The sequence below is a fragment of the Danio rerio genome, chromosome 23, assembly GCF_049306965.1.
Source record: "Danio rerio strain Tuebingen ecotype United States chromosome 23, GRCz12tu, whole genome shotgun sequence".
Taxonomy (NCBI): domain Eukaryota; kingdom Metazoa; phylum Chordata; class Actinopteri; order Cypriniformes; family Danionidae; genus Danio; species Danio rerio.
The window spans coordinates 34,049,135-34,073,639 of NC_133198.1; the positions used below are offsets into that span (position 1 = coordinate 34,049,135).

Below are 24,505 nucleotides of genomic sequence, written 5' to 3' on the forward strand. Positions count from 1 at the left end.
AAAATAATTTATATCATATTTTGTTGTTTCAACTATTGTATAATAGTGTTATATATGTTAAATATAATTACCAGTAATAGTATTTGTTTTGAGGATTTATTATACCAGGAAATTGTGTCTCGTAGTAAAAATTAGTGCTTCTTGGGGACTTGTAATGAGAAATTGTAGACTGCGTGTCCCACGTCAGGTTAGTTTGACAAGTCTCATTACTGGGCCTCACGCAGATACAGGCGTAGATTTGGTAATAATTCTGCAGGATTGGCTCTCGGGGCTGGTGGGGAGGTAATGCGGAAGCATGTGGAGCATGTGCAGCCACAGTGTGAAAATGATCGCAATGCCGCTACCATGACTAGAGCTCAGTGCGCGAGAGATGATTCATTCAGCCGGCCCGCTTTACCACATATGGGCGGAACGTTCAGCACGAGGGGCCCAAAAACTGCGCGCTTATTGGCACAAAGCGCCGGTGATTGACGTGAGGCAGTCCCGCCCCTCTCCTGCCCTGGTTATTGGCACTTTAACGAATCCCGGCCACTGCCTCGGTGTCTGTGCGCGTTGACAGACCGATGAGACTGTTTTAAACAGACTGTCGCTTCGTTTTCAGCGTCTTTATACATCGCCTGTGGTAATTAGCTACTGAAGCGGACTATTCTGTCTCAAGGAATGCTAGATTAAGTGCTGTTGCAAATGCACTTCTGGTGAACTTCTCTTTCTCGGCCAATCTGTCTTCTCGGTCGGTAACCATGGCTGAAAAACGACGGTCCCCGTGTACTATGAGCCTCAAAGCGCACGCATTCTCGGTAGAAGCGCTTATTGGCACGGAAAAAAAGAGAAAATTGGAGGAGGAGGACAGCGAAAACTGCTTTGAGGAGATAAACGAAGTGCCAAGAATGACAGAAAGTCCGCAACCCAGCACTGGGAGAACTTGTCCCAGCACCAGGAGTTGCGAGATAGATTGCACCAGCGACGAATCCCGTAAGTACACTGAAAAAAGTGTTGCATGCAGAACTGTTGCAAACAATTTGTTTGTGTTGAATTTAAACAAACAAATTAAGTTTAGTAATGTTCAACTTAATTTGTTTGTTTAAATTCAGCCCAAATAAATTGTTTACAACCTCTTAACGTAAAGAAATTGAGTAAATCCAAGGATTCATCTTTGAATTATTTTTTTCAGTGTAGCCTAGTTCTGTTTTGACTTCTTCTGAAATGTCGACAATAAGTTACGCATAACGTAAACGCTAAATTAACCACTTATATTTTAAAACATATATTTTGCTTGAGGTATAATGCTGTATTAAGAAACCAAACACTATGTTTTCCCTATATAGTTTTGATAGTAATATTAATAATAGGCTGCTAAATCAATTCTAAACAACACTTACCCAAGACGGTCACAAAAATCCTGTAATATGATTTAGGCAAAATACCTTGGTAATTTAAATTTTCTTAGGTAAAGTCAGGGTAACAGAGGCGAAAAACACAGTGTACAAACACAAAATAACATAGTTATGAGTCTCATAAATATGGGCATTAAGAGAGTGACTAATCTATTCTGTGTTTATGAGTTTGGCCACAATCATAAACACACATATTAACTTACCATCACTAAAGCCTAAATAGGCCTACTCGCAAAACAGAAAGAAAACAAAATATGGTAACTGGAATAAAAGACAGGTCTAAAAATCTTTTCATTTCACAAACCCTTTTCTTAAATGTAAAGGATGTATAGCTACGTGTTATTTTTTCCATCACATGTATATTTAAAAAGTTCTAAGAAATTCTTCAGTTTATACGCAAAATAATAATAATACTAATATTTATAGGCATCATTGAATTTTTATATTTAACAGCATTCAACAAAAATATTGACTTAACAAAATGCACTGGCCCAAGACAATAATTTATTTTATTACTGCTTGCAAGTTCAACTTCTAAAACAACTTCAATGAAAAGCTTTCTGCAAACTGTTACAATATGCAATATAAGTCGAGCTCTTTCTGTGTTTGTCAGCGGAGCCTGAGGACGTGTTGTTGGACAGCCCACAACCTGCATCCCAGGGTGCGCAAGTCCTCGTGCAATCAGCCACGAGCTCCGGGGAGGAGATGCGCGTGGACCTGCAGGGCTCAGACTTGTGGAAGCGATTTCACGAGATTGGAACTGAAATGATCATCACCAAAGCCGGCAGGTGCATCACACAAAACACTCTTGCAATGTTAAACCATTTAATGGTAATAGAAAAAACATCGCAACATGCATTTATTTAAAATCGGCGGCGATGTAAATATATATTTTTATTCTCATAAAAAAGTATAATACGCTGCAAAGGTCGTTCAAATTTTTGGAATTTATTGAAACGGCAAAAATATTCAGAATAGTCTCTTCTAAAAAGATGTGGTTATTTCCAGATTCATGCATTTAAATTAAACACATCAAACCAGGAACGGTGCCTAAATGTCATTAAAAAAGGAGAAAATTTATGAAGTACATTTAGTGATATATTTTTTTAACATAGGTCTCATAATTTTACATTAGACCCAATTTTGTGCATTACAGAGCTTTTTGTTTGTTTTAGTTTAGCTTTCTTATGACTGACTTTGATTCATTTGGAGACATGCTGTGTGTTTTATATGATTAGACAAAAATGCCAATTAAAAACTGCGCTCATGGGGAACTTAAGTATGATGAAAATATTAATATTACATTTGTATTATATCCCAGGCGAATGTTTCCCGCGATGAGGGTTAAGATTGCGGGACTGGACCCTCATCAGCAGTATTATATCGCTATGGATATTGTTCCTGTCGACAACAAACGCTACAGGTAAGCAATTTACGAAACATTTCTCCGCAACTGTTCGCGACAGGACAGCCGGTTGCAGAATAATAACGCATCTACTATTTTCACAAATGATCGAAACAGTCTAAAATGTGCAAACATAATACTGAACAGTTTGAACTGACCGTCTCCACAAATGGCACTTCTGGACTTTGTTGACATGTTCAGTTCGGCCTTTTGCGATGCCCTTTTGGGAGCTTGACCTCCTGGACACGAAGGTCATGAGACAACTGCAGTCAAAACAAATTCATAACGCGTTAGTTTTGGCGGACTGTTCTGTGTATTTGAACATATTGTAAAGCTGTAAACTAATGAGAGAGACAGAGATTAGGCTACGGATTGGGAGTTATGACTCCCCAAGCAGCCTGGAAAACAGGGGAGGGGAATATTAGGCCTATGTGTATTAGCTAAGCTACACATAGGCTAATAATATAACAAAAATATTAACAGTATTTATTATAAAGAGTGGATATTGAAAATATATTCTGAAAGCCCCAGTTGTCCGCTATCACAGCAATCGCGTGCAAGCATAATACGTTACCAATGCTCAGTCCATAATCGGTAAATTTACAAAAAATAAAAATAATAATAATACGTAGCCTGTTTTTAATGTATTAATTTATACATTGTATTTTATATTTACTTTATCATTTGCGCATTGCAAAAAAGCTTATAGTAGGCTATCACAGATATCTTCAGTGTTTTGAAAAGTCCAGTTTGCAAATTATGCCAGTCACCACAAGACATTTAACGACAAAATACACTGTGTAGAGAAAATTAGGCTACTGATAATAACTTCTTTATGAAAAGTAGAGCAGTCTAAAGCTAACCGACTCCTTTTTTTCTTCCATTCAAAAGGTACGTGTACCACAGCTCAAAGTGGATGGTGGCGGGTAACGCCGACTCTCCTGTCCCTCCGCGGGTTTACATTCATCCAGACTCGCCTGCTTCCGGTGAAACGTGGATGCGCCAAGTTATAAGTTTCGACAAGCTCAAACTAACCAATAATGAGCTGGACGACCAAGGCCATGTGAGAATGCCTCTTATTATTTACCAGGGAATTAAAAAAAAGAAACCACATAATCATTTCCTATGTCTCAGGCCTATATCTTGATCACTTACAGTAAAGCAGACACTTAGGTTTTCCTTTTGTGATCTATTTATATTAATTAAATGTTATAATTGGATGACTGTTTTCATGCACCACATACACACATGTTAGTCATTGTCACCCGGTGTGCATTTTGTTTTGCTGTATTATTTTAAAGGCCTAAACATGTTGTAATGTGGAGGGTTGTAAACAAACTCAATTGAAAGCATCCCCAGGGCGAGGCAGTTAAAGGCCTGTTTGGCCTTTGAAAATAGAGGCATGTGTGTTTTTATTGAGGTAGAAAACTGCTTTGGTAATTCCTCCGTTTCCCACTCTAAACACGGATGCGCAATGTAATGTTTTCCAGATCATTCTGCACTCCATGCACAAGTACCAGCCCCGTGTCCACGTCATCCGTAAGGAGTGCGGAGAAGAGCTCTCGCCTGTTAAGGCGGTTCCTACCGGGGATGGTGTCAAAGCATTTTCCTTCACTGAAACTGTCTTCACGACGGTGACTGCATACCAAAACCAACAGGTTATTGCAAACACATCCTGCCATAACCCTTCTATTTACAATTTCACAGCACTGAACCACACAAAAGCTGCAACTAGAGTTCATATTGTTTCTTGAAATGAAATCAGAAGTAAATTTGCTGGACTCGGTGACTTTTCTTTTTATTGGATTGCATTATTCCAATGCATTATTATAAAACAAACAAGTAGTAAGGTCTGGCACAACAAAAAGTGTTCATTTATTTTTCTACGTCTAAGCAAGAGAAAATAAACATTAATGTCAGGTTTATCGCTGCATAAAAAAGAAAAAAGTACAAAAGAAGCAAGTATTACACATTAAATAATCATTATTTGGTTACAATATTACAATTTTTAAGTCACATTGTGTTTGGTTTAGGCTTCATCCTAATTAACTAACCTTCATTAAAGAAGATGTTTCCTCATTGTGCAGCTCTCAAAAAATGTGTAAAGGCAAGCTATTTTATTGTGACAATACTAGTGATTTCTAAAATAAACCCAGGTTACTATGATAAATGACTTCCATTCACAAGATATATTATAAAAATAATTATACAAATGGGCTAAAGCAGTTGGGATTTAGAGGGCTCTTTGCGTTCATAGATCAAAGCCTCTGAGAGACTGAAAGAGTACGCAGCACCCCATAAAGAGCAATTTATTTATAAGGCGCACTGTTACAGTACATATGTGCTTATTTAGGCATGTGTATTGACTTTGTACTGCCAGCAGTTCAGAAGCAACGTATTGATGAATTGCAACACAGAAAAAAATATATGTGCAATAGAATATTAAGTTTGTTTTCATTTGCTAAAACCAGAGCCTGTTTTAGATAAGCTAGAGCTTCAAATCTTATCATCTTTTCACGTTCACTGCCAAGTTTTAGAAATGATGTCATTCATTTGTCTGAGCTTATAAAAACACAACACACATGCGTTCTCTCACACACATATACGGAAGCAAAAAAAAAAAGCTTATAAAATAAACCCACACACATTGCATTGTGGGATGTGGGTCACTGGTGCTGGGTCAGGGAATTTGACATTACAGGATTTGGGTCAGTAAGGAGAATGTGTTTTGTGTGTGGATCTTTTACAGATAACAAGGCTGAAGATCGACAGGAATCCATTTGCAAAGGGATTTAGAGACTCGGGACGAAACAGGTAAATGTAGAAAATTATACAAGCTAAAGTAATGGCTGGAAAAAATGGCTTCCAGTCTTTTTGATTACATTTTTAGTGGTTTTAACCCTTTAACTCTTTAGCCTCACCAACAAAAACATTTTTTGATTGAATTTCTTAACTTCTAATGTCGCTAGTTAACACACTTAATGCATTTTTTTCAACACATGCCATAATTTCTAAAATATCAACCATTTGGTAGAGGTTGATATGTCGGTTTATGGTAAAAGTATTGGAATAAATAGATTTACTACGAAAAAAAATCAGAAAATTAGTAGTATAAGACCAATTTATGTAAAAAAAAATAATCAAAATAAAACAGTTTTAAATACTAAATCTTTTTTATTTTTATTTTTTGAAGTATCCCAAAAAATATATTTTCAGATTCTCATTTAACATGTTTTCTAATTTGTTTTATTTTAACAATAAAACCAAAATCAAGTGTAGTAGTGCAACAGGATTATGTTTGTTTGCTTTTCTTGGAAACCAACAATGCTGTATGTGTAAACCATTATTTAAAACAGTCATTCTTTAAATGACTTTAACAGTCATTATTTAAAACCGTCAAAACATGATCAACCATTTGAAAGAGCTGGCAGTTTAATAAACTAAATTTTAGCTATAGTATTTTTTAAAAGTTTTGTGCTAAAGTTTTGTATATAATGCAGTACAGAAATAAAAATGCAAAAATCTGCAGCTTTCTTTGCGATGACGACATGTTTTTTTTTTTTACTTTTCTTTATGACGTTAGTATCAAAATATTTCAAAACTATCAAATGACATAAAAGGATTATCAGATAATTTTTTATACAAAGGGAAAAGTCTTTCTTTAGCCAAACTCAAAGTGCCAGCAAGAATCTAATGAGGCCCAAAGAAAAAGAAAAAAAACATAAAAAACAGTGTCACATTAAAACCCATTATTCCACAAAAAAACAGGCGAATGTTGAAGCTAATTAATAGCTGAAAAAAAGTCTTCCAGTGTTTAAATGACATTTTTAGTGGTTTTAATAAACTACATTTTAGATAAAGTTTTAGTTTTGTGTATAGTGCAGAACAAAAATTAAAAAAAAACTGCAGCTTTCTTAGAGGTAACAATTTTATAAATTTTTTTGTTTTTGTTAAACTTTTTTTTTCTGACGTGAGTATCAAGTTATTTCAAAACTATCAAATGACATTAAAGGGTTGTCAAATAATTGTTTATACAAAAGGAAAAGTCTTTCTTTAGCTAAACTAAAAGTGCCAGCAAGAATCCAAGAAGCCCCAGAGAAAATAAACAAAAACAGCATCACATTAAAACCCATTATTCTACACACAAACAGGTAAATGTTGAAGCTAAGTATGGCTGAAAAAAATGTCTTCCATTGATTTTGATAAAAAAATTTTGTGGTTTTGATAAATACAATTTGAGTTAAATTATTAGTTTCTGTGTATAGTACAGTACAGAAATAGAAATAAAAAAATCTGCAGCTTACTTTGAGGCTTCAACAATTGTTTTTTGTTTGACTTCTCTTTCTCACGTCAGTATCAAAATATTTCAGAACTATCAAATCACATTAAAGATCAGATAATTTTTTTTACAAAGGGAAAATTCTTTCTTTAGCCAAACTCAAAGTGCCAGCAAGAATCTAACGAGAACCAGAGAAAAAAAAGAAATAAAAAAACAGTGTCACATTAAAACCCAATATTCCACACACAAAAAATAAATGTATAAATGAAACAACACAACAATAAAATCTCCAATCTTTGCATCGTCTTCAAACAGGAAATGGAGGCTGTGAAGAAAAAATAGCTTGCGCGACACTGACTAAAAAGCACAGTGGGGAAGTTTTACTCTGCTCATTAGTTTTAAACGAGAGCGATTTTAACACCCTGCTGAATCACACCAGACCACATACATCCACTTTTCCTCCATCCCTCAGCGAGGTCTCGCAGAGCACTCAGACCGAGCCCCATGGCTCAGTGTTACAGGAAAAGTTAAGCAGTTTGCTAAACAAACTCGGCCACTTGATAGCTCAAGTGGTGTGGCTGATAAAACTGGGGCCGAAACAAGTTGAGGCATCTTGTGTGAATTATCGCCTGAGTGGGACTGTGGAGGGGGTGGGGAAACGTCCACGCTAACAAGGCGCACCGAGCACCACCATTACTTCCAGAAAGTACCCCCCTCTCTTTCTCTCTCTCCCTCTCTCTCCTCGTAAAGCTTTAACTGTGGCTTCCTGCACTCTATGTCTGATCCCACCGATAAAGCTATGTGAAAATAATTATAGCCCTGCCATCGCACACACACTTTATGTTCTTCATTACCTGCTTTGCTTTACTACCTAAATACATACTGATAAGGCCTAGGACTAAGATGGCTGGAAGGAGTGAAAACATTTTCGCAAAGGTTAGGCAGCTGTTTTTCTGTAAGTGGAGCTACAACAGTAATTCAGTCGTGCCTTTAAAGGTGTACTGAGTGTTTCTGTATATATTTAAGTATTTGAGTAGTGCATGTTTAATTATCAGAATGCTTGTGTGTTTTAGAATGGGATTAGAGGCACTGGTTGAGTCGTATGCGTTCTGGCGGCCCTCGCTGAGAACTTTGACATTTGAGGACATCCCTGGGATTACTAAACAAGGTAATGTGTTTGTGTGTGTGTGTGTGTGTGTGTGTGTTTGTGTGTGTGTCTTTCCTTGTCTGATATTATTGCATAATCGGATATGTGTGAGAATAGTAAACAACTTCATCATTTAAAAATTAATTTCTGCTGTTTGTTCAAACTACTTATTTAAAATGAGTTGAAAAAAAACACAATTCTTATTTTTTGGGGGGGGGACAACTTAATTGTTTTATGTTCAGTCCACTTGAATTTGTAAGTATTTTTTTACACTAATAAATTATTTATATAATAATAATAAAGAGTTTTGGAAGTAAATCCTGGATGTAAATCAGCATCATTGATTTACATCACTAATGATGCTCTATTAAAAAAAAAATAATAATGTTAATCAATGATGGCAAAATAATGATTTTCAGTGTTCAAAGCTGACTTTCATTCAAAGAGATGGAGGAGTACATCGTAGAATTTATATCTGAACATTTGGAAGTAGAATTTAGGAATTAAACAAAAACAATCTTGACTCGTACATGTTAAATTTCTCAACTAAATTGTCTCTTTTAAATGTATAATATATAATGTAGGATGTTATGAGTGTGCACTCAAAGAAAACTCCTTGGCTGTGTAGAGACAAATAACTCATTGGATAAACTCAATTTAATTGAGGGCAGGATTTACATCCAATAAATTTGTTTAGCACCAAAAAAAAAAGAAACTTCACAAAGTTAAATGCAATGGAGGTCCAATATGATTTTATCAAATAAAAGTTTAAATACATTTGCATTTTATTCAACTTTAACTGATCTGATAAGGTCTGTTAAAATATTAAGAGTCTAATAAAATCATATGTGTCTGTTATATGTCGTACATTTCAAAGTATTTTAGTTTTATTTGAAGTTATCCTAAACAAAAAGACATTTTTTGGCACATTTCATGAGTTACATATACAGTTGATTGCGACTGATCTCAGAACCAATTTTAGGACAGTTATCGCTCACTGAGAAAAGCAACAAACTGCATTTTTGCTAATTAAGCAGGGGTGCTTCTGCAATGGTAATCTCAAAGCATTACATGAAACTCTTCTAAATCTTCAAACTAAAGTGAAAATTAAACTCTAACAAGTCTTTCTATTAACTTTAAACACCTAAGATTATTTTTACTGCCAAGATTTCCCTCTCTTAACTCAATCCCATGCAAAGTATGCTGGGAACTACAAATCTCCTAACCAGGTAGTTGGACCAACACAATTGCTTCATGTTGTCCCAACACAAAACGCCTAAATTAACTTAAAGGTTTACCAATTTAAGTGGAATGAACATAAAACAAATAAGCTGGCTAAAGAAATGACAAGAATTGTGTTGTTTCAGCTCATTTTGAACAGGTAGTCTGATCAAGCAGCAGTAATCCTTTTTTGAGTCTGAACTATATTTATCCATTCATCTTGTTTACTGTAAAGGATTCAATTATTTAGTTCTGAATTGTACACGGAAATTAAGTCATAAAATGAAAGCTTTTGCACTATTTATTCACCCTCAAATGATTCCAAATCTCTATGCATATCTTTATTCTGTTGGACACTAAAGAAGCTATTTTGAAGAAAGCTGGAAACCAGTAACCATAGACTCCCATAGTAGGAAATAAAATACTTTGGAAGTCAATGGTTCCAGCTTTCTTCAAAATATCTGCTTTAGTGTAGAAGAAAAAAAAATAAGACAAGTTTGGTACAAGGGTGAGTACAAGATGACAGAAGTTTCAGTTTTGGGTGAATTATCCCTTTAAGAATGAATTAGACATCTTGTTTTCTTTAAATCTCTGTATTGTGCCATATCACATTCTGATATTTGAGAACATGTTATTGAAACGTATGCTCTTTAACAGGTGCAGCCGGCTCTCACGGTGTTGTTGGGTCTTCAGCACATCTACTATCCTCATCCTCATGCCCATCCCCTACATTCCACCTTGGTTCTGGGGCAGGACCCGTGTGCGATTACTCCACCTGCAGCCGAACGAGCCACCCCCTCCACCGCTACGGCCCTTCGCTCTCCGCAGACTCCTACAGCCGACTGACCAGCCCCACAGCCGATGCCTTCTCCACTTCTCGCAGCTCCACGTATGTGAGCGGGACAGAGAGCGAAGCCTTCTCCTGCACACAGACTGGCCTGCCAATCCAGATCCACAGCATGCCAAGCACAACCTCCCAGCTGCAATACCTAATGCCCGGCCACGCCCATAATGCATTTTCCACCAATCAGAGCACACAGGGATCATACAATGGCTTTCGGCTACACAATCCGTATGGTCTATACGGTTACAACTTCTCCACTTCTCCACGTCTCGCAACCAGCCCTGAAAAGGCGGCCGCCACGCAGACTTCATTCCTTGGCTCTTCCCCTAGTGGGACACTGACAGACAGGCAGGTTTTATCCACTATGGATGGTCTCCACATGCTCAGTAGTAGTCAACAAAATCTGTTCGACTCGCGGACTTTGGGGCTCACGAGTTCCTCTTCCCAGGTGACAGCCCACATGGCTTGACTCCCCCTCAAAAAAACTTTGATGGACTTCAAACTCAGCTTTTCTTTGAGTATAAACTTGTTTTTGGGACTTGCTAATAGCATAATTTATAATCCGATGGAGATAAAACCGCGATAAAAAGCAAAGAAGACATACCACAGTGTAAAGAACTCTGCAATATCATTTATGTTTCTGTGTAAGTGACAGCTGAAAATCACATTGATGTTTTTTAATAGACTGTATATCTTAAAAATCATTCTGATGAAGCAGTACTCACCATTATTGGACATCAGGGTATGGAAATGCCTGGAGAATCACATGGGAAAGCATGAAAGAACACCAGCCATCGGATCTCATCAAGGTTCAATGAGACCCCACGACTGCTGGTGGGAGTGTGAGGACTTTAACAGATGACTTTTTGTGAGGCTGGATTCAGCGTCTTATGGACAATAAAAAATAAGTTTGGCACTTAAGAGTGAGCAGACTGAATACAAAAAAAGGACAGGAAGTGATGTCATGAAGGCTGGCTGCATCTGAAATCCCAAACTGTATAGTAGGTGCAACATTTGGTTTCAAACTTACTAGAGCTGCACGCTTCTGGATAAACTGAGAATCACTATTTCTTTTTCAAGATTTGGCCATGATTCTGAATATTAATAGTAATTTACCCGAAGTTCTGATAAATTTAAAACAATAATATTGTATAATTGAAATTATTTATTGAATCATTTATGCAATAACTCAATCACAGGGACTATATAGTTTATTACTGGATGAATCAGCATTTTTGAAGAATCAGTTGAATGAATCATGCGAGGCTAAATATTATAAGAGATGCTTGTCGCTACTTATTGGTAATAATGTAATTGATTTGCTACTACCGTTTAAAGGTTATTTTGATAACTGTAAAACCCCACAGTCAACTTTATCAAATGAAATGAGTGTAGTCAATTCAAAATTGACTGAAAGTTAATTCTACTCATGTGAAAAGAGTTTTGAAGTTAATTAAATACCTCATTACTTCAGCCTAAATGGATAATGTTCACAGTACTCATATAGATTAGTTTTTTTAACTCCAATGGTTTGTAGCAATCGGTTTCCTCAAACGGTTTGAGTTGCCTTAACTTATTGAGTTTTTACAGTACTCAGTGGGTTTGAGTTCTCTTCATTTATTGGGTTCTACTGTGCTCAAATTGCTTTATTTACTCAAATTGATTAAGTCCCCAGTACTCATTAGGATTAGTTTTTGAACTTAATTGGTTTGTTGCAATTAGTTTCCTCAAATGGTTTAAGTTACCTTAACTTTTTGGGGTTTACAGTGTAGCTACTGTAGAAACCTGCATTTATGTCCATCCTATAAGCTGTTGCCCTAGCACTTTTGTTGTAATCTGAATGATTGTAACACACAAACAATAATACTGGCTGGAAACACATAAGACTTAAGCCATTTCATAACCATGACGACTGATGTCTCATATTTAAATATACTGCTGTGATCCTCAAACCTTTAATAAACAAAAATCCTGATCGGTTCAAGACAAGTGAACTGAAATTAAGATTAGTTGATTAATCGTGCAGCTCTCAAGCATACAAAAATTATGCTTTACATTTTAATTGTGTTCACTATGAACTTAATACATGTGGCTGTGATTTTGCTGTCATGCAGCTTACAGTGTTAGTCTCCTCAAGTCATCTTCCAGGAAATCATGGCAGAGCAAAGGGTTCATCTAACGTGAACTTCAGGATCTCACTTTTAGTAGAAGATAAAAAATTCTTGCCTACTTTTTCATTTATACTATCAATTCAATCATTCTTTTGTTCAAATACAGTTTTTTCACCTGCTATATAGTATGTAAGCAGACCTGAATCAGATACAGGGATTGACTTGCTGGGTGACAATCAACAGGTAACCAATTCACTGTGCCAAGTTTTTAAACCTATAGCAGATACTGTGCTTTAATCTTACTAGGAACACGGAAACATGGCCTAGTGTTTACAAATTCTCTCCAAGTCGAAGGGTTTTCATCTGGATTAGAGCTGCTTTCTGAACCTTGGAACAGACAAGGCTGAATGAAATCTGACCCGAGATGATAATTCTCACACTTTATAAATACTACCATTGGCATTCTTCTGAAGGATTATAGTGCTGTCACCAGATACATGCTGATTCCAGGTCAGCTGTCTCACTCCAAAGACTCAAATGAATGCTTTTCCTTCACAGACATGTTAGCTTTTGCTAATTTACTCAATTTGCAAATATGGAGAATATACATATTATTGATAACGTGTAAAGATTTCACTTGCACTTATGCCAATTGTAAATACTTGCTTTTTAATATTCAGCCTTTTTGTTTTTAGAAAGTTGCCACAATTGACACTTCCTCCATGACTCTTGTTGGCCTGAGAAATATTAGAAAACACTTTGAGCCAAATAAAATATATTCATATGGTAAAGCATAATTGTGGCGTGTATGCATGTGCATTTAAGCATCAGATGCTTCTCTTGGGGTCAAGAAAAGGTTCTGAATGCCTAACAAATGAAAAATACCAGCAGAGGCTCCTAGAGAGGCATACAAACACACACAAACACACACACAAACAGAATGCATTCATACACTCAAACACAATGAAATGACAACCTTAAAGTTTAAACAATAAAAATAAAAAGAGGGTGAAACAGTGTTAGGGCTTTTGTCCCTGAGAGATCATACATGTCAACAACATTCTTCTGTTTATGTGCAACGGTAAACGAGTGTGACATTACACACATCTTCTTCATGTGCTTGTAACGTGCTTAGGTTTCAGTTTAGTGTGTGTGTGTCTGAAGTGTGTAATGCAAGACCTTCTAAATGCTACTAGCACATTTAACACAATGCATATGGCATATATGAGCACAAATGATATAACTTAAAGTGAACTTAACTTTAAACTTAAAGTCAAGCTAAAAAATAATTCTGTCCCAATTTATTTACTTTTCATTCGATTCAAACATTAAGTTTTGTTGTATGTTTATATATATAATAGATGTTGTAATCTGGTAGCAATTGACTTTCAAAGTATTTATTTTCCACTATGGATGCAAGTGACTACCTGTTTCCAGAATTTTTCTATTATTTTTTGTGTTCAACAAAAGAAACTTATAAAGGTTTTGAACTTAGTGACTTATAAGGCGAACTTTTTGGAAATTGATATTTATTTCATGAATAAATAAGCTTTCCATTATTGTATGGTTTGTTTAGACAGGACAACATTTGGCCGAAATGCACTGAAAAAAAGAGATGCACTGTTGCAAACTATTTAGTTGGGCTGAATTTAAACAAATTAAATTTAGTGATGTTCAACTTAATTTGTTTCATTAAATTCAGTCCAAATAAATTGTCTACAACCACTTACTTTAAAAAAAATGAAAATCCAATGAATTATTTTTTTCAGTGTACAATTATTTACAAATTTAGAATATCAGGGTAAAAAAAAATCGGAATATTCAGACAATTGTCCTAAAATCTTCCAAGTTAAGTTCTTTGCAATGCATATAAGTTCTTTGCATACAGTAATATAAAGCATATTATTATTATTATTATTCCTTTATTTAGCCAGGAGATCACATTAAGACAGTACTGTCTCTTCTTCCAGCGAGACCTGGTCATTAATAATCTAATAATCATAATAATCTAAGATTCCATTTTATTAGCCCAACAACAAAATCCAATAAATTTTAAAGGACTAAATGTGTGTAAGTCTTTTCTAGAGCTTCTGAAAAGAATTGTGTTATTTCTAAAAATGTATTTATATTTGTTTTCAACTCTGAGTTAAATCTGACCCCAACTTTGATTATTCCAATTTTACTGTTTTTGTTTTTAGATGATCATATTAATTTGTGATATAATATATACTTTAATATTTTCTTGGGTCCGATTTTCTTAATTGTACGTTCATTAGGGACCAAACGCCGCTTAGAGTTCCTTGCCCCGGGATTGCATTTCTTCTCACAAATACCATCTCGAAGTTAGTTAGAGGATGTAGGGTTAACTAATACCCAATTAGTCCGGTTGCCTCCTGCTGACTTGTACTAAAAGAGTAGTCAATTCAGTAATTTCCAAACAACTTGCTTATAGCATTGATTAAATCATTAAAAGGTCTTCATGCTGCCGTGCCTCCTGTTCCATAGTCAAATGTGCCTTAAAAAATGTATACAATTATGTCACAACACAGGTAGACTCTACATAACATACTGGATACAACGAATTCAGGAGACTCCAAAATTAATCAAAAAAGTTAACATTTACATAAAATTACATAATCAAACAATAAAAGGCAATTCAGAAGTAAAAACACAACATCAATTACTCAAAGATAAATCTAAAAGTATACATGGAAGTCCAATATAATTGTTGAGATTGAGAGCTCTTCACTACTGGCTGGTCTGGATGCAGACTTGCGACCATGAAACATTTAGTCCTTCTCTTTTAATACCCAATGAGATCAATGAATGGCTATTTTGTTGAAGATGAACATGATCTTCACATAATATTCTATTCTAATGATATTCTAATGACTTTTGACATAAAATAAAAATATATAATTAGGATGAACTTTAGATACTGTATTCCCACTAGTGCAACATAGGTCTGATTTTGTGGCCCAGGGTCACAAGTAGTCAAACAGCACTATGAATGCGTGCATAGTTGTAAGACTGGGTCGTTGGACAGAACCAGAGAGACACCTGTTACGGCCTGAAGGTGACAGACAAACAGCATATGCAGAGAGAGAGGGTTGTAGGGTGCTTTTTTATTTTAGAACAGAGGAATGGTCAGCTTGCTGTATCTCTCTAACAGGTGACAAAACTCCTCTGTGGTTGGCAAATCTTACATACAGCCATATCCGTACACACGCACACACACACACCTCACATTACTGGCTCATTATCAGCAATCCTGAAGACATTAACACTCTGAGGCCAGTAAAGAGCAATGTATAAAATGTATACTTAAATTTGAGCACTTTAATAACACTTAATTTGACTCTGCAATGGACTGCTTAAATATTTTAATTGCTCCAGTGCTGATAATTATACATATATAAATATAAAATTTGTAGCATTTTATAAATAAATTTATGCATAAGTTTTTGTAAATGCCAATCACAAAAAATTTATACGTTTATTTGTTTATTAAAGAAAAGTTTTTATGTTTATATGCGCATTATATTTATGGAAATTAAAAACCATGTAAAATATGCTTATTATTCAAAATTAATCCATCATATATCAAAAGAGTTTTTCAAAATTGTCCTAAAAATGGGTGTTCAAATTTTGACTTCACACTAACAATGTATAATATATAAACATGCACATAGTATTCCTTCAAAACAAATAGTCTTTATCATCAATGTTTTATCAATCAATAGTAGATGCCCACTTATAATTTCACTTAGCAAAAGTCAAATAAATGACAGAAGCCTGTTTATTTTTGCCCATAATGACTTTCATATACAGCAATGAAGTGTAATGATACTCAACTACAGATGCTCTTTAGTTTGCTTGGCTAACATGCCCTGTGTGCTGCTCACCAGTCTCTGCCAGGGCTCTGTTTTCACTTCAGTGTGTTTGGCATACAGGATCAGCTTTCTGTCCCTCACCGCCTGGCACCAGTGTCTCTCAACACACTCTTATAGTCTGTCCTGCAGTTTCATTGATTGAGTTTCATCTATCTTATTGCACCTTTACATCTAAATGTACAGGACTTTACAGAAAGTAACGTTAGAGCTTTAAGTGCATCCATCATGCCCTCTTTTTTTAAATAATATTATTTTAATATTGGTCTTGAGCATCCCCAGAATGGGTCTGTAAATTTCCAGTCCAGGGCGAAGCAGTGGCGCAGTAGGTAGTGCTGTCGCCTCACAGGTTCGAACTTCGGCTCAGTTGCTGTTTCTGTGTGAAGTTTGCATGTTCTCCCTGCGCTCGCGTGGGTTTCCTACGGGTACTCCGGTTTCCCCCACAGTCCAAAGACATGCAGTACAGGTGAATTGGGTAGGCTAAATTGTCCGTAGTGCATGAGTGTGTATGTGTATGTGTATGTGTGTGTGTGGATGTTTCCCAGAGATGGTTGGAAGGGCATCCGCTGCGTAAAAACCTGCTGGATAAGTTGGCGGTTCATTCTGCTGTGGCGACCCTGGATTAATAAAGGGACTAAGCCGACAAGAAAATGAATGAATGAATTTCCAGTCCAAAATACCCTATATATAATTTATTATAGCATGCAGAAAATGCAATTTAGTGTTTTTTTGTGTGGCACTTTAAATGTGAATGAGCTGCATATTCCTGCACCATTCTCAGAAAAGGGCGGAGCCTATTTAGCCAGTAAAAAAACAACATGACAGAGCATGTCTTTAGCCATACATGCACTCAAAAAATTATTTTGTTCCTTGTTCAAACTACTTAATCAATCCACTTGAATCTGTTAGATTAACCTAATTTGTGTCGGTACAAACTAAATGAACTCTGTGGAACCCTGAATTATTTACAGTGTGTATGAACCAAAATCAGATAAAGATGAAGGTGAAACACCTATGAGAAGAATTCATAATGCGGTGCATTTCCGAAAACCATCATTAGCTAACTAAAGTAGCAAGTTCCATCTTCGTTCCAATAAACATTCACAAACTGCATCGCAAACTTGTATGCTTCCAACTAATGTACATCTCTACAGCCGTACTTAGAAGCCAAGTTCTTGTTTGTGTTCTATTCCCAGTTATCCCCCTATACCCTATTCCTTTCGACATTCCATTATTTAAACTTGGAATAATAAAAAAAACATTAAAATTATCTCTCTTAATTTGCTTTTAATGTATTTTTACAGTTCAGTTTTAGCAATTTTCATATTGAGAATTGCGTTCCCTTCGCAGTGCTCTGAAAACATTTATGCCCTTTTAAACACAGCCGTGGCTCATGACGAAAGCTATACGTGACCTATTATTTAAAAGCAGAATTTATGTTACGTCTGCACTGTACTATGATAGTTCAGCTGTGAGTTATGACGTTGTTTGGGAAACGCACCCCAGGTCAAACCATTCAGAGTGGTTCTGAGATTAAATATTTATTCATTCATTCATTCATTCATTCATTCATTCATTCATTCATTCATTCATTTATTTATTATTTTTTAGCACCTTTGCATTTCTATTCAGTTTTTTTTAATGCAAAACAAAAATGTGCACAAAACTACTTAAATGTAAATATAATTAGAGGTTTAGCAGTGGGCGTGGCCTAAATAAAACGACTTCACATTACAAGGAGAATCAAAACCGCATGCCTAATAACACTGGTTTGGTTTAAAGGGCATTAATACATAAGGAGTGGGTAGATTTTTGGCAGTGTATGGTGGTTGTTCACACACTCCCAACACACATTTATGTCCAAACACCATGTTGAAGTGGATTTTGCATAATTGGTGCCCTTTGAGCCCAAAACAGCCTAGAAAGGGCAGAACATTATGTTCGACTCTTCACACAAATCATGAATAATTCATTCTTTAACAGCTCCTCGTATGTCTATTATGGTTTGGGAAGAAAGCAAACCTTATTTCCATCAGCTCAGCTCGGGTCACATCACATAACCATGCAGTCTTAAATATATATATGTATATTCATCCGTGTGTCTCCTGGTACATTACCAAACACCCTGACATTCAGCTTCAATAGCCACTAATAGCATGCTTACTTTTTAGCAAGGAGCCTCATGTTCTGCATTGCATATGACTCATATAAACGCTGGATACTTTATTATATTTTATAAATTTAGCTCTATGATGTGGTCAAGTACTCGTGACTAATCATAAACTATATTTTGAACACAGGTTAGACAATAAAAGAACAATATTTTCATTTTCATCTGCAATTGTCCACAAAGAATATGATGTTGATGAGTATATGTGTATACAGGGTTTCTGCAGGTTTTATCAAGCCAAATTTAAGATTTTTTAAGACCCTTTTAAGACCATTATGAATGAAATTTTAGACTTAAGTGAAGCTAAACACTTAGGATTTTTTGCAATGGCCCAGTTGGGCCAATGGAATTAGTTATTTTGCTTGCCACATATTTTAATATCAATGTTTTTTTCAACTTTTTTTTTAACCAAATACTGTATATTTCTGTTATAAAACCTTAAGTTTCATGCATATTTATAAATATTATGTCCACCCCCCTTACTTCTGTAAATATATTTTGTATAAATGGAAGATCATATAAAGGCATATACTGCCATTAATGTCATTAGGAATTATGCAACTGTTTATAGTTTTTATTTCCTGATTAGGGAATTTAATTTAATTTATCTGTAAAATATGTAAAAATGTCTAAAAGCTGTAGTGATTTTATCTCTTTGCAATAGAAATAAATTTTATATAGATGGATTGTTGATAAGTGGTTGTTTGTTGACCCGACTGGGTAGCTTTAGTTGGACAGATGAAAATTAAGACCTTTTTAAAATGATTTAAGACCTACAAAACAATATTTTAATGAATTTAAGACTTTTTAAGGCTTAAAACTTTGTTTTTGAAATTTAAGACATTGATACTTTAAGACCCCGCAGACACCCTGGTATATCATGAGTATATGCTCTAAACAACATTTCATAAAAATATAACCATATATATAACCATGTAACTTTAATCATATGATCAACTGTATTTATTATTGTTTACAGTCCTAATATTGCAATTCAGTATCCCATTTTGCATAATACAAGCCTATTTATAAGATTATCAAAATATATTCATGTTTTTTAAATGCACAAGCCTAAATAAGTGTTTTAACTATTTTCTGTGTCTTTGTTATCGTTTTTTAACATATAGCAGTTATTTATTGTGAACACCATTGTGCCTTCTGTAAAATACATATGTGAAATCATTTATAATATAGACTTTATAAAATAAACATACATTTTACAATTATGTGCTAACAAAACAAGGGTTTATATGCTATATTTGTATTTTATATTATGCATTTCTCCTTTTATGGTACTGTACAAAAAGTGTCCTAGAGAATTAGAGCAACACTACGATGATTAAATACATTTATTGTCTGAACTATTTATTTAAAGCCTAAAGAAACATGAATAAAACTTTCATTGTCGGGAAACACTTATAAACAAGGAAGTTGAAGGGGTGCGTCAAGCCTCTCTGTGTGCGGGACATTTCACTCCCATGAAAAAAAGTGTGTTAGCATTTCCAGCAAGTGTGAAAGGACAAGTGGACAGTGTGTGTGTCCATGGGTGTTCCAGGAAGAGCACCTGTGGTGTACAGGGTCGAGCTGTGCCTGTGTGTGTGTGTGTGGGACAGGGAGAGAGGGTCTGCGTGACCCGTTAATGGCCCGGCGGGTATTTGATGACAGTTGCAGTAATCTGAAGCTGACTGGTGTCTCTTACACTCATTTAATCTTTGTCATCAAATCCCACCATCCATCTGATTAATGGCTACAGTTCAAGCCTGTTTTCAGAGCCTTATATTTTGCCATGATGAATGTGAATCTATGGCCATATTCTCCTCTAATATAACCCTGAAAAAACTATTACGAGAGGACTTCCTCATTCTGCGTCCAGCTCTGTTTGTGTAGAGTATTTGTGTGTCTGAGAAACCGATCTCTTCTATAAACGTCTTCTCTGGGTCTTGCCAGGCGTCTGAACGATCTGTGGCTTGGATAAATCAAAACTGAAATGCAAATCATAGCTAAGGTCAGCTCAGTCCTGGCTGGTGTGACGCTCCAGTCGGCTCTCATCACACACACTTGCACCTTCCAGCTCACGCTCATAAACGACAAGCATACGCTAGGTATGAAAATCACGTGTTGGCATTAGTGTACACTTCTGAAACCGTTATGAGGCTGTACTACTGCACTGACAATTTTTAACACTGCATGTTTTTATTCATTTATTTTTTTATGTCGTTTAATTTCATTTATTTTGGTATAGTGAAAGGTCCTAGAACTTGAAGAGTATATATATATATATAAAATTTCTGTTGCAGTTATCAATTAATTAATCATTGCTATCATCAGTTTCAGCCAATATATACCAGTATCCACTCTACACTCATCGGCCACTTTATTAGGTACACATTACTACCGGATTGGGTCCCCTTTTGCATTTAGAACAGCCTTAATCCTTCGTATCATAAATTCAACAAGGTGCTGGCAATATTCCTCAGAGACTTTGGTTTACCTTGACATGATGGTATTATCCAAGTTGCTTAAGATTTGTCGGCTGCACCACCATGATGCGAATCTCCCGTTCCACCACATCCACCACAAAAGGTGCTCTATTGGATTGAGATCTGGTGACTGTGAAGGCCATTTGAGTACAGTGAACTCATTCTCATGTTCAAGAAACCAGTCTGAGATGACGATTTATGACAAGGCGCGTTATCCTGCTAGAGCTCACCATCAGAAGATTGGAACACTGTGGTCAGACAGGGTTGGACATGTTCAGCAACAATACTCTGATAGGCTGGGGCATAAACACGATGCTCAATTGGTCAATTGGAGACTCATCAGACCAAGCAATGTTTTTCAGTCTTCTATTGTCCAAATTTGGTGAGTCTGTGCGAATTGTAACCTCAGTTTCCTGTTCATAGCTGACAGGAGTGGCACCCGATGTGCTCTTCTGCTGCTGTAGCCTATCTGCTTCAAGGTTCGTCATGTTGTGCATTCAGAGATGCTCTTCTGAGTACCTCAGCTGTAACGAGTGCTTATTTGAGTTACTGTTGCATTTCTATCACCTGGAACCAGTCTGGCCATTCTCCACTGACCTCTGGCATCAACAAGGCATTTGCACCCACAGAACTGCCGCTCACAGGATATTTTCTCTTTTTCGGTTCATTCTTTGTAAACCCTAGAGATGGTTGTGCGTAAAAATCCCAGTAGATCAGCAGTTTCTGAAATACTCAGACCAGCCTTAACAAGGGGATTCCTGTCAATTTTAAATTCATGGCTTTATGCCTCAAACTTGAATTTATGCTAATATCTAAATCTTGGATCTGGTTTGAGTACATTATAGAATAATTTCATTTGTAATCGTTCTTTATATTTCTTTTTATTTCCAAATGCAACAAAAGACAGACAGAACAATATAAACCACACAATATACAGTACATAAAAAATAGACAGCTGGCCAATACTTCATCAAAGGTGACTGATAATGCACCTCAACAGGCTTATAGGATTTATCAATAACATTAAAATACTATTCTGAGAATTCCCCAGTCGACAAATAAACATATGGATCAAATTTCTCATCAAAGCAGAAAATTAACAAACTCTTACCTAACAAAATAAGTCAATTGCACTACACCTTCTAGGTTTTTTAAGCAAAATATCTCATACAGACTCTTTTTTTTTTAAATTATACCACAAAAGAGCTGTACATAAAGATCTGCAATATGTTCTAAAGATGTTTACCTCAACCTGCTCCGAACATATATAAAACTTCTTTACCAGCATATATGCTTGAACATTTAACTTTCGATGTTGCTTGTACATTTAATTGCCATCCCTCATATCCATAGAAATGACATGCCCTAAATATTTAACAGTTTATAGTTCAATGTTTAAATACCTAATTTGGGCCACGGTTATAATATTGGTTTAAATAGATTTAAGACAGAAGTGTAAATAAATGTAAGACAAAACCAAACACTAAGTCAGTGTTATTTTATATGGCAATGTCATTGTTTTTGGCTGCATTTTTAATGTCAATCTCAAAGTCAAAGGAATAATTAACCAAAAATGAAAATGTGCATTTTATTTACTCACACACTCAAACCGTCCAAAAGTTTTCCTTGAATTGCTCAGGGCCACTTGCTGAGGCTGTAGATTAAAGGACATAATGTTGTAAATAAAGAAGTCACAGGTATACATTTTGTTTTAAATGCAAACTATATTTTTTCTTTGACCATACCACCATGGTCTAAACTAAAAGTCCCCCTGAAAACAAAATTAACATTCTATTGGTGTTAGTATCAATATGTTAAGCTTAAAGTTATCTATAATGCAGTGTGCTCCTTAAAACAAAGACAAACTTTGCATTTCAAAATATAATCAATCAAAGCTTGCTGTTTCTCACATCAGTTCCGACAATATCAACAATCAAACTTCAGTTTCTTAATACATCTTCTCAGGGTTTCTGCAGGTTTCATCAAGTCAAATGTAAGACTTTTTAAGACCATTAAGAATTCAATTTTAGACCTACACAAGGTTAAAGATTAAGGATTTGTTTTTCTAATAGGCTGGTATTTTCATGTGGAATTTATTTGAGGTTTTTTTTCTCTGATTAGGGAATTTAATTTGAGGAATTTGCAGTAAATGTCTAATAGCAGTTGTGAATTGTGTCTCTTTGCAATAAAAAATGTAAATATAAAAAATAATGTTTTATTGAGATATTTTATTGTTGATTGGATTGATGTCGGCCTGATTGAGTAGCTTTACTTAAACAAAGTAATAATAAGACCTGTTTAAAATTATTTAAGACCAACAACACAAGATTTCAGTGAGTATAAGACTTTAAGACCCAGCGAATACCCTGTCTGGCCAATCAAATGCTTAAAAGCAATCAAAAGTATCTCGTCCCCTTCAAAACACCAAGGCTTCACCTAAACACCCACATATATAAACAAACTTACTAAGATATGAATAAAACACTAATGGCTTTATTTTAAAGGGGAGGAGCTACTCAATATATCCCGCCCTGTCTTCAATTTTCAATGTCAGCCAACTACTCCTTTATCTCACAAAAATCAGAAACTAAAAGGAGCCCATTTGTTTGTAAAGTTTGGTTTGTTAACAGCAAGGGCCATTTGTCTTTTGCACACAGCATAAATAGTGACACCCACACAAACACGCACACACATATCTAACTCGTCCCATTAGCAGCAGAATGCAGGGGGCCGGATCCCCCTCCCTGATTCAGTCCCTCCTTAATGCTATGGCCAGACTTAGCACTGTCATTTATAGCACAGCACACCATCAATCTTAATAGAAGTGTGAAGTGCAAAGAGCCGATGAAACAGCAGCCATGATCACTATTTCAGCCAGCAAGAGGAGCAGGACAAGAAAGAGAGAGATAGAGAAGGAGATGAACATTCAAGCTAGCAAAACAGAAGAAGAGAGAGAGAGCGCGAGAAAGAGAGACAGATGCAGTGGAATGATCAGGAGAGGTTTTCATGTTCCAGGAGTAAAAGAAGAATTCATTTAAGAGGTGTTTACATGACTCACTGGATGATAAGAATGTGCGATTTGGCACAAATGAGTGGGTGTCCAGTTGTGGATGTATTTTTTATGTCTGCTATGATTATCCATAATTATAAACATCTGAATTAGACTTTTAACTCTGCTTCAGTGCAACTAGTAGTATTAGTAATAGAAAGGTTGTGAATCTGATTTCCAGATGATATAAATATATATAAATATATATAAATAAATATATATATATATATATATATATATATATATATATATATATATATATATATATATATATATATATCTGATGCTTTAGTCTATACTGTAGACAGTAACTAATTTGGATACAGTGCATCCGGAAAGTATTCAAAGCGCTTTACTTTTTCCTCTTTTTTTGTCACAGCCTTATTCATAAATTGATTAAATTCATTCATTTGCTCAAATTCTATACACAACACCCCATAATGCTAATTTGAATTTTTTTTTTTAATTTTTGCAAATTTATAAAAAAAAAAAAAACTGAAAAAAAACTGAAAAAC

General features: G+C 35.5%; 2 protein-coding genes across 6 annotated transcripts in view; one reads left to right on the plus strand and one right to left on the minus strand.

Moving 5' to 3' along the window:
- Nucleotides 1-24,505, minus strand: part of LOC101887148 (hormonally up-regulated neu tumor-associated kinase homolog A) — a 216,550-nt gene that overhangs the window by 73,074 nt on the left and 118,971 nt on the right. For 2 of the 4 annotated variants that reach the window (XM_073939196.1, XM_073939197.1), the window contains one exon: nucleotides 22,542-22,595. The exons of 1 other annotated variant lie outside the window; for it this stretch is intronic. In XM_073939196.1, the coding sequence (XP_073795297.1) occupies nucleotides 22,542-22,595 (54 nt within the window). Of the gene's footprint in view, nucleotides 1-2,957; nucleotides 3,063-22,541; nucleotides 22,596-24,505 lie in introns of all 4 variants that reach the window. One more of the 4 variants, XM_073939198.1, reaches the window with a different exon arrangement.
- Nucleotides 531-13,198, plus strand: tbx18 (T-box transcription factor 18). 2 transcript variants are annotated; one of them, XM_073938688.1, is made up of 8 exons: nucleotides 531-972; nucleotides 2,008-2,178; nucleotides 2,716-2,817; nucleotides 3,691-3,862; nucleotides 4,290-4,457; nucleotides 5,549-5,613; nucleotides 8,152-8,246; nucleotides 10,104-13,198. In XM_073938688.1, the coding sequence occupies exons 3-8, from the start codon at nucleotides 2,720-2,722 to the stop codon at nucleotides 10,757-10,759; spliced, it is 1,254 nt and encodes a 417-aa protein (XP_073794789.1). In that variant the 5' UTR covers nucleotides 531-972; nucleotides 2,008-2,178; nucleotides 2,716-2,719; the 3' UTR covers nucleotides 10,760-13,198. The 2 variants fall into 2 exon arrangements, with proteins under 2 accessions (XP_073794789.1, NP_705951.2); NM_153665.2 differs by having other exon boundaries at nucleotides 542-972; nucleotides 2,008-2,182.